The sequence below is a fragment of the Rhinoraja longicauda genome, chromosome 5 (assembly GCF_053455715.1).
Source record: "Rhinoraja longicauda isolate Sanriku21f chromosome 5, sRhiLon1.1, whole genome shotgun sequence".
Taxonomy (NCBI): Eukaryota; Metazoa; Chordata; class Chondrichthyes; order Rajiformes; family Arhynchobatidae; genus Rhinoraja; species Rhinoraja longicauda.
This window is the reverse complement of record NC_135957.1, coordinates 76,895,783-76,906,381: the sequence shown is the minus strand read 5'-3', so window position 1 is coordinate 76,906,381 and position 10,599 is coordinate 76,895,783. Positions and strand designations below refer to the sequence as shown.

General features: G+C 44.9%; 1 protein-coding gene across 1 annotated transcript; it reads right to left on the bottom strand.

The window, feature by feature from the left end:
* Positions 1–2,888: 2,888 nt before the first annotated feature.
* On the bottom strand, positions 2,889–10,397 carry LOC144594061 (SH3 domain-binding glutamic acid-rich-like protein 3). Its single transcript, XM_078400239.1, has 3 exons — positions 10,267–10,397; positions 6,154–6,321; positions 2,889–3,160 (listed from the first exon to the last, which is right to left on the bottom strand). Exons 1-3 carry the CDS (start codon positions 10,309–10,311, stop codon positions 3,071–3,073), a joined length of 303 nt encoding a protein of 100 aa, XP_078256365.1. The 5' UTR covers positions 10,312–10,397; the 3' UTR covers positions 2,889–3,070.
* Between the last annotated feature and the right edge of the window lie 202 nt (positions 10,398–10,599).

The following is a 10,599-nucleotide window of genomic DNA, read 5'->3' as shown; positions in this document are numbered from 1 at the left end:
TGAATGGCGGTGCTGGCTCGAAGGGCTGAATGGCCTACTCCTGCATCTATTGTCTATTGTCTATTGTCTATAGTACCCTGTGCCTGCCTTCTCCCCATATCCCTTGATTCCACTAGCTCCTAGACTGACGCAGCGGTAGAGTTGCTGCCTTACAGTGCAGAGACCTGGGTTCGAATCTGATTACAGGTGCTCTCTGTATGGAGTTTGTACGTTTTCCCTGTGATCTGCGTGGGTTTTCATCGAGACAATCGGTTTCCTCCCACACTCCAAAGACATTCAGGCTTGTAGGTTAATTGACGAATGTAAATTGTCCCCGGTGCGTGTAGGATAGTGTTAGCGTACGGAGTGATCGCTGGTCGGCACAGACTCAGTGGGCCGAAGGGCCTGTTTCCGCACTGTATCTCTAAACTAAACTATCCTATCAGCAGTATCACAAAATGCTGGAGTAACTCAGCAGGTCAGGCAGCATCTAGGAGAGAGGGAATGGGTGACGTTTCGGGTCGAGACCCTTCTTCAGACTGATCAGTCCTATCCTGTCAGTGGAATGAGGGCTTCTCTGACAGTGATGAGATAGAAAGTAAATGGGTGATACCTCTGAGGTGGAAGTTGCCAGTTTTGGGGATGGACATTTGAAAGAAAGATCAGGTAAGCTTACATTGCTTTGGCAGAAGGCAATTGAAATGTCTCCTTCTCCAATAAAGTTGCATAATCTGCTGAGCATTTCTAGAGAAAAAAAATTCAGTCTGAAGAAAAGTCCCGACACAAAATGTCTCTGTGTACTACTGCTATACACTTGTACAGTATCTGAGATGCTTATCTAATGTGTATCTAAGTGCTTATGTAAAGTGACACTTGTATTGAACTGTACACAAAAATGAATTTCACTGTACCTCAGTACATGTGACAAATAAAGTACCATACCATACTATCCATGTCCTCCAGTGACACTGCCAGACCTGTTGAGGTACTCCAGCACTCATTGTCTTTATTGGTAAATCAACATCTGTAGTTCCTTGTAGCTGGATGATACCGCAGTATTGGACCAGATCTCGAACAGTGACAAGGCACGGCACAGGAAGCAGACAGAGAGCTTGGTCAGATGGTGTCAAGGCAACGACCTCTCCCTCAATGTCAGCAGGAAGACGGAGTTAGTTATTGACTACAAGAAGCTGGTGAAGGATGTGCCCCAATCAGCATCAAAGTGTTGAAGCGGACATGGTCTCAAGTTTTTGTTCCAATTTCAGATGATTGAGCTTTTACAGAATAGAGTCAGTCTTTGTTTGTGACTACATAAGTGACAATGAACTCGATGATCATCATTGAGAAGGCCCCAGCAGGGCGCCGTGCCCTGTAGGGAAGTCAGAGTACCTCGAGGTCGGGATGAAGCACCGAGGTCGGGTTAAGGTGTTCAGGCTGCGTCGCTGAGAACAAAGGGAGATGTGGCGTTGAGGGGCTGCCGATAACTGAGTAAATTGGCAATCAACACATCACAAGAAAATACATGTTAAATAGATAATGTAAAGGTCAGAAGATGCTTGTGAACTTGAAAATATCAAAAATTTCACTATTTGCCTTTGCATCCTCAAAGACACTGTTTAAAAAATTAAAAAAACGCCTTGCATGAAATAAATTTCAAACGGTATTAGAACACAAAGTGCTGGATTAAATCAGCAGGCCAGGCAACATCCAGGGAGGGCATGGATAGGTGATGTTATCTGTTGACCTGAAACATCACCTATCCATGTCAGTCAGAGATGCTGCCTGACCTGCAGAGCTACTCCAGGACTGGGTGTCCTGCACAAGATTCCAGCATCTGCAGTTCCTTGCATCTTCAAAAGGTATTAACTTGGTTCAAGTGCAAGAGGGGAGAAATATAAAGAATCAATATGTCGTAACCCAACCCAGAAAAATTACCTTGTTCAGTGGTGCTTTCATTGTCACATGTGCAAACGCACCGTGAAATTATTTTCTTACGTACAGTCCAGTATTGCTACACCCAGGCACGTCCTCGATTAGCAAGTGTTCAGAAATAGTCTACTGATCCCACATGCAAGATGGGCCATGTTTTGGTGCATCCAGTCCGCCCATTGAGCGGTGCCCAACGCCCGAGTGTCATACTAGAATAATAGTGTGGAAACAGGCCCTTTGGCCCAGATTGCCCACACCGGCCAACATGTCCCATCTATACTCGTCCCAACTGCCAGCATTTGGTCCATATCCCTCCAAACCTGTCCTATCCATGTAAATGTTGGGATAGTAGTCCCTGCCGCAACTACCTCCTCTGGCAGCTTGATCCGCACATCCACCACCCTTATTGTGGAAAAGGTTACCCCTCAGATCCCTATTAAATCTTTTCCCCTTCACCTCAAACCTATGTCCTCTGGTCCTCGATTCACCTACTCTGTGCAAGAGACTGTGCATCTACCCGATATATTATTTTCATGATCTTATACACCTCTATAAGATCACCCCTTTATCCTCCTGCCCTGCAAGCCTACTGTCCCAGCCTACTCAACCTCTGCCAAAAGCTCACACCCTCTAGTCCTGGCAACATCCTGGTAAATCGTCTCTGTACCTTTTCCATCTCGACAACAGCCAGTTTAAATTCCATTTGGAATATTTTGGAGGACCAAGAACCAAGAACATCTTTCCAATAACATAGGGCCCAGAACTGAACACAGTACTCTAAATGTGGCCTCACCAATGTCTTGTACAACTGCAACATAACCTTCCAACTTCTATACTCAATACTCTGGTTGATGAAGGCCATTGTAACTGTGGTGTGAACTGTTTTGCTTTACCAAATATAGGTTATCCTCAGACTCTGTAAAAATAAGCAATCATTAAAAATAAGTGAAAGATTGAAGTCATTTATTTGATTGCATGTTTTACAATTTAATATACAGAATCAATACTTTCAAGAACCGTTCATTTTCAAAAAAAGGAAAAACTGCAGGAATGCCCAAAATTTGAGTTTAAAAAAAGCTTGCCACTGGTAGATTTAGGCATGTAGACTCGCAGAACAAAAATAATCAGCAAGGAAATCTGCAAAGGATTATTTGTTGGTGCATCATTTCTGCATCTGCTGTTGGGCAGAATCCAACTTTAAGAATTTTTCTATCATCTCGCATTCCACAGCCTCTGCAAAGGCTTCATAATCCTGAAAAAGAAAAGAATATGCAGTTTAATTTTCACTCGCCCTTTTCTTCCCCAATTTATCATTCTTTGCAAAATTCATGACTTCCATTTATGACAAAAATCTACAACATGTACAGGTACCGACCTAGATAGCCAACATGCAGCTAACTCACCCAAATCATTTCCAGGTTGCTAGAAAGCCGACTTGAAGGGAGATGCTATTGAGGGCGTGCAGCGTAGGTTTACTAGGTTAATTCCCGGAATGGCGGGACTATCATATGTCGAAAGACTGGAGCGACTAGGCTTGTATACACTGGAATTTAGAAGGATGAGAGGGGATCTTATCGAAACGTATAAGATTATTAAGGGGTTGGACACGTTAGAGGCAGGAAACATGTTCCCAATGTTGGGGGAGTCCAGATCAAGGGGCCACAGTTTAAGAATAAGGGGTATGCCATTTAGAACTGAGATGAGGAAAAACTTTTTCAGTCAGAGTTGTGAATCTGTGGAATTCTCTGCCTCAGAAGGCAGTGGAGGCCAATTCTCTGAATGCATTCAAGAGAGAGCTGGATAGAGCTCTTAAGGATAGCGGAGTCAGGGGGTATGGGGAGAAGGCAGGAACGGGGTACTGATTGAGAATGATCAGCCATGATCACATTGAATGGCGGTGCTGGCTCGAAGGGCCGAATGGCCTCCTCCAGCACCAATTGTCTATGTTAACATGGTTAATTAATTATGAAAGGCAGAGGTCGGGTGGACAGTCAGAACATTTTTCCCCAGGGTGGAAAATAAAAGTATTAGAGGGCATAGCTTTAACGTGGGTGGGGCAAAGTTAAAAGGAGGAGTGTGTGCAAGTTTCTTTTTTCAAATACCGAGTGTTTGGAATGCATTGCTGGAGGTGGTGATTGAGGCAGATATGATTGTGCCATTTAAGAGACTTTTGGATAGGCAGGGATTGGAGAGATTTGGATTCTGTGCAGGCAGACAAGAGTTGGTCTTGGCATTATGTTTGGCACAGACACTGTGAGCTGAAGGGCCTGTTCTTGTGCTGCACTGTTTTATGTTCCATGGTAAATCACAACACTCCCCTTGCTCAACACCTTCAGTGGCATTTCCAGCAGACGTTATTTATTACAACCAGCAGTGCAAATACTGGCTAAATCTGTCCACCCCGACAAAAAAAAAAATTGTTATTTAAGTTGCTCTCAATTCTCATATGTAGCCTTGGAAGTTACTGCTCATCTAGCTACTTTTCTTTGTAAAAGCCCCCGGGTTCACCAGTACTATATTAGTGAAGAAAAATTCTCCACTCGCTAATCCTCAAATCCAAATCCCCATTTTATTGAGGTTTCCTCCATCAACCAACTCCTCTCAAGTTAACAGTTGGCATCACAGCGGTCGAGTTGGTGCCTGACAGTGCCAGAGACCCAGGTTTGATCCTGACTATGGGTGCTGTCTGTACGGAGTTCGTACATTCTTCCCGTGACTGCGTTGGGTTTTCCCCAGGTGCTCCGGTTTCCTCCCACAAAGACATACAGTTTGTAGGTTATCATATCATATCATATATATACAGCCGGAAACAGGCCTTTTCGGCCCACCAAGTCCGTGCCGCCCAGTGATCCCCGCACATTAACACTATCCTACACCCACTAGGGACAATTTTTACATTTACCCAGCCAATTAACCTACATACCTGTACGTCTTTGGAGTGTGGGAGGAAACCGAAGATCTCGGAGAAAACCCACGCAGGTCACGGGGAGAACGTACAAACTCCTTACAGTGCAGCACCCGTCTAGTGTACAGAGACCGCTAGTCGGTGCGGACTTGGTGAGCCGAAGGGCCTGTTTCTCTAAACTTAAACCAGTTGTAATCACATTTCCACAGCTAATTATCATTTGTAAATACTTGGCCTAGGTGGTTCAGGAACCTATTGCAATCAACATTTAGTCACACAGTTTTAAAGGAAGATAGACAGAATGCTGGAGTAACTCAGCAGGTCTGGTAGCATCTCTGGTGAAAAGGAATAGGTGACGTTTTGGGTCTTCATACACCACTGAGACGAAAGGAATTTTAAAGGAATCCCGATTCTTAAATTCCTTGTGCCTTAATGAATTTCTCGGAACATTCTAATAAATAGTCTACCAATTCCTAGCCTTCGACGAATGTGTTAAAATCTTAACTGGTCACTAGGCAAAACTATTGAACTATACAGTGGTGTAACTGGTAGAGCTGCTGCCTCACAGCACCAGAGACCCGGGTTTAATACTGAACGCAGGTGCTGTCTGTGTGGAGTTTGCAAGTTCTCTCTGCAACTACTGAGTGTTCCGGTTTCCTCCCACATCCCAAAAATGTGCGGGTTTACAGGTTAATTGTTCGTGTGCAGGAAGAGGGTGCAAAAAGTGGAATAACATAGAACTAGTGTAAACAGGTGATGATGGTCGGCATAGACTCGGTGGATAGAGGGGCCTGTTTTTCTGCTGCATTTCCAAACTAAAATAGTGAAAGGCATTGTGTGAATGAAGAAATTGTGATAATACTTTTATTATTATTAAGTCTTTGGAGTGTGGGAGGAAACTAGTCTCGGCCAAAAACCAACGCAGGTCACGGGGAGAAGGTACAAACGCCGTACAGATGTGTAGGAAAATAAATGCAGATGCTGGTTCAAATCGAAGATAGACACAAAATGCTGGAGTAACTCAGCGGGTCAGGCAGCATCTCAGGAGAGAAGGAACGGGTGACGTTTCGGGTTGAGACCCTTTCAGTCTGAAGAAGGGACGACCCGAAATGTCACCCATTCCTTCTCTCCCGAGATGCTGCCTGACCCGCTGAGTTACTCCAGCATTTTGTGTCTAACTCCGTACCGACAGCACCTGAAGTCGGGATCGAACCTGGGTCTCCAGCGCTGCAAGCGCTGTAAGGCAGCAACTCTACCGCTGCGCCACCGTGTCACCCTTAGGTTTATTCATCATGTATACTAAGGTACGAGTTAAAAGCGTTTACATTCCATCAACTTACCCCACAATATTGGTCTCCGTTAAATATTTGAGGAGCTATTGCTTTGGGGTTCCTCATTTTGCTTCGCATTTCATCTTTCAGTTTGGAATCTTGTGCTAGATCCTCCGCACGGTATTTTATCCCCTTTCCATCCAATATATTAAAAATGAAAGACTGCTGTTTCTCCAACTGTGAAAATGTTCAAAATAAACTCGATTAACAATTATGATTATCATTAGTGCAATCAATATAATTAAAAATAAGATAATTTCAAAAATAAAAAAGTCTCACAGCTTATTAACACATCACTTTTGACATGATTAGTTGAACTTATTGTCATGTGTACCGAGGTACAGTGAAGAGCTTTTGTTTGCATGCCATCTAGTCAAAGAAAGGACTATACATGAAAACAATCAAGCCGTGCACAGATATAGGAAAAAAGGTAGGTTTAGTTTATTGTCACGTGTACCGACGTGCAGTGAAAAGCTTTTGTTGCGTGCTGACCAGTCAGTGGAAAGACAATACACGATTACGATCGAGCCATTCAAGTTAAACTAAGCCAGTGCAAGTTAATGTCCGATAACAACCGATTAAAGATGGATCCAGCTGCTGAGAGGATAGTTCAGTTGCCTGATAGCAGCTGGGAAGAAACTGTTCCCGAATCTGGAGGTTTGCGTTGTCAAACGTCTGTACCTCTTGCTTGATGGGAGAGGGAAGAAGAGGGAGTGAGATGGGCGAGACTGGTATACACACACAACTAATAATCAGCTCTCCAATTATTCAGAAATCGCAGTGATTGTGTTTCTACCTCACTGGGTGCTGACATCTCCTGCCTGAGTTCTCCAGAGGTGCTGCCTGGCCCGTTCAGTTAATCCAGCACTTTGTGTCTTTTTTTTTGTAAATCAGAATCTGCAGCTCCTGGTTTCTTCTTTCACGTGGCAACGGGCGCCATGGGCCAGTGCCCACAGGGTCAATAGACAATAGGTGCAGAAGGAGGCCAAGTTTTTCCTCATCTCAGTTTTAAATGGCCTACCCCTTATTCTTAAACTGTGGCCCCTTGTTTTGGACTCCCCCAACATCGGGAACATGTTTCCTGCCTTTAACGTGTCCAACCCCTTAATAATCTTATACATTTCGATAAGATCCCCTCTCATCCTTCTAAATTCCAGTGTATACAAGCCTAGTCGCTCCAGTCTTTCAACATATGACAGTCCTGCCATTCTGGGAATTAACCTAGTAAACCTACGCTGCACGCCCTCAATAGCAAGAATATCCTTCCTCAAATTTGGAGAGCAAAACTGCACACAGTACTCCTGGTGCGGTCTCACTAGGGCCCTGTACAACTGCAGAAGGACCTCTTTGCTCCTATACTCAACTCCCCCTGTTATGAAGGCCAACATTCCATTGGCTTTCTTCACTGCCTGCTGTACCTGCATGCTTCCTTTCAATGACTGATGCACTAGGGCACCCAGATCTTGTTGTACGTCGTCGTCCTGATGAATCCAGCTCTGCCCATTCTCTCAATCCCACCACTGTCTCTACATTCCCAGCCTGCTTCCCCAAATCCCAAAGCTGGAAATAATAATAAAATGCCTAACAGGCCAGGCAACATCTGTGGAGAAAGAAGCAGAGTCAAATGTTTTACCTTGCAGCAGAACTAGGAAGAGTTGGAAATCAAAATATGGCGGCACAGTGGTGCAGTTCGTAGAACTGCTGCCTCACAGCACCAGAGACCCAGGTTCGATCCTGACCTCAGGTACTCTGTGTGTGTATTGCTTGCACATTCTCCCTGCGACTGTATAGGTTATCGCCAGGTCATGAGCCACAGAAAAAGACCTTTTGGCCCAACTTCCCCGTGCCGATCAACGTGCCTCCTCTACACTAGTCCCACCTATCTGCATTTGGCCCATATGCCTCTACACCTATCCACGTACCTGTCCAAATTTGTTTTCAAATGTTGTGCTCCAGTTTCCTCCCACACCCTAAAGACGTGTGGGTTTGTAGGTTAATTGGCCCTCTGTAAAGTTATCCTCGGCCACAACCATTTCCTCCCTATTCAAGCATCTCTGCGACAATTGTAAGGGGGGTGGTGGGGGAAAACAGCTAAGAGATTAATTTCTTCATCCAGCCTGGTGGCGTAGCGGTAGAGTTGCTGCTTTACAGCACTGGAGACCTGCGTTCAATGTTGATTACGGGTGCTGTCTGCACAGAGTTTGTACGTTCTCCTCGTGACCACATGGGTTTTCTCCGAGAACTTTGGTTTCCACCCACATTCCAAAGACATACAGGTTTTTGTAGGTTAATTGGCTTGGTAGAAATGTAAAAAATGCCCCTAGTGTGGGATGGTGTTAATGCGGGGGGATTGCTGGTCGGTGTGCTGAAGGGCTTGTTTCCACACTGTATCTCTAACCTAAACTTCTCCTCGATCCAGTACTGGAACCGAGTCGGCAACCAGGTGAGGTCGCCAAACAGCATCTCATATTTCGCTTGGCCACCTTACAACCCAGCAGTATGTATAATGATTTCTCTAATTTCAAGTACCCCCTACATTCCCTCTCTCTCCGTCCCTCCCCTACCCTAATCGTCCTGCTAGCTACCCTGTTTGCATCCCTTCGAAACCCTGCTCCACAGCCAACAATGGACCATTGTGGGCTTCACCTTGCCTTGGCCATCAGCTCCGACTTATTCTGTACCCTTTCATCCCCCCTCCACTTTAGTTTATTGTCACGTGTACCGAGGTACAGTGAAATCTTTAGTTGCATGCTGTCCAGTCAGTGGAATAGACAATAGACAATAGGTGCAGGAGGAGGCCATTCGGCCCTGCGAGCCAGCACCACCATTCAATGTGATCATGGCTGATCATTCTCAATCAGTACCCTGTTCCTGCCTTCTCCCCATACCCCCTGACTCCGCTTTCCTTAAGAGCTCTATCCAGCTCTCTCTTGAATGCATTCAGAGAATTGGCCTCCACTGCCCTCTGAGGCAGAGAATTCCACAGATTCACAACTCTCTGACTGAAAAGGGTTTTTCCTCATCTCAGTTCTAAATGGCCTACCCCTTATTCTTAAAGACAATACGTGATTACAATCAAGCCATTTGCAGGTACAGATACAGGGAATTTCTCCCGTCTCTCAGTCTGAAAGGTCTCGACCCAAAAAATCACCTATTCCTTTTCTCCAGAGATACTGCATGACCTTCTCTCTCGTTTATACATATTGTTTACAGTGTACTATGTTTACATATTCTGTTGTGCTGCTGCTGCTGCTGCAAGAATTTCATTGGGATACATGACAATAAAACACTCTTGACCCGCTGAGTTACTCCAGCATTTTGTAAACATCTTCCACCCACATCTCTCCCTGTCCTGGAACAACCAGGTGAACTTCGCCACTCCCTGCCTATCACAGTTTTACTTCCCACCTCAAAACCTCGCCCTGTGACCAAGCGTCGCTGTGAAAGTCCCCCACCCCCCAAAGTTATTTTGCAATAATCTGGCTCGTTAAATTGCAGCAACTGCTCCACCCTCCCGAAGTGACTAAAGATTCAACAGCAGATTTTTATAAAAGTGCAGAGAGAAATCTAAGTTTATTATTTTGTGTTCATTTTTGTTTAAAAAAAGTTAACTTGAGGGACTTAACTCATTCTAAACACGCCACCGACTCAACTGCAACTTCTCACCAAACCGCAACTTCTCACCAAACCGCCCCACTCAAAAATAAGGAAGACACATTTCATGGTAGATCTCGATTCAAGTCATTGCTGCGGCCACAAAATCGTGGGTTAACACGATACGACGTCAGGCAACGCAGTGCATAACAAAAACTACATTTCACTGAGACTCCTGGTCGCTTATCTTTCATTGAATTACAACTGACTGCCTTTTAACAGATCAGATGTTGGGGATGGATGCAACATTTCCCCATCTCAAAACACTTTTACACAACTTTCAACATTTCACCAAACACTTGTCCACCACACTACAGTGAGAATAGATAGTCCAGGTATGTTAGGTTTCAATGCGGGTGAAATCACACGGTTTGCAGCCAGAGTCGACACTGAATTCAAATCCAGATACCTGGCAATCGGGGGAAATGCCGATAGAGAGTGTTGTTGTTTGAATAATGCGCTACATACCGCCACCTTTGAAGTAATACTGCTGTAGTAAACGATGAGAGACATGGTGCATGCAGTTCGGCGAGTCCCACAGACAGATCGACCAGACTTTAACACAGCAGGCAGGCAGGCAGGCAGCCTCGCCCCTCTTCCTGTTTCCAAATCGCAGAGTAGAACGTAAGCAAGTCATTTGCATTGTTGAATGTGGCAAAGAGGTGGTGAGGCAACTTAAACACCAAACACGTTTGTACCGAACCATGTGATCTCAGCACTTACAAATACAGGGGGGGGGGGGGGGGGGGGGCTTTAAAAGCTTATGTTTTGCTTCAATCCAACATTCTCCAAATATCTGAA

Bases quoted from the DNA above. Each gene is read 5' to 3' on its own strand.
- LOC144594061 (XM_078400239.1), bottom strand. From the start codon at position 10,311: ATGTCTCTCATCGTTTACTACAGCAGTATTACTTCAAAGGTGGCG. The intron at 6,322-10,266 runs GTATGTAGCGCA...ACATTTTCACAG, and splicing joins GTATTACTTCAAAGGTGGCG to TTGGAGAAACAGCAGTCTTT. The intron at 3,161-6,153 runs GTAAGTTGATGG...TTTCTTTTTCAG, and splicing joins ACGGAGACCAATATTGTGGG to GATTATGAAGCCTTTGCAGA.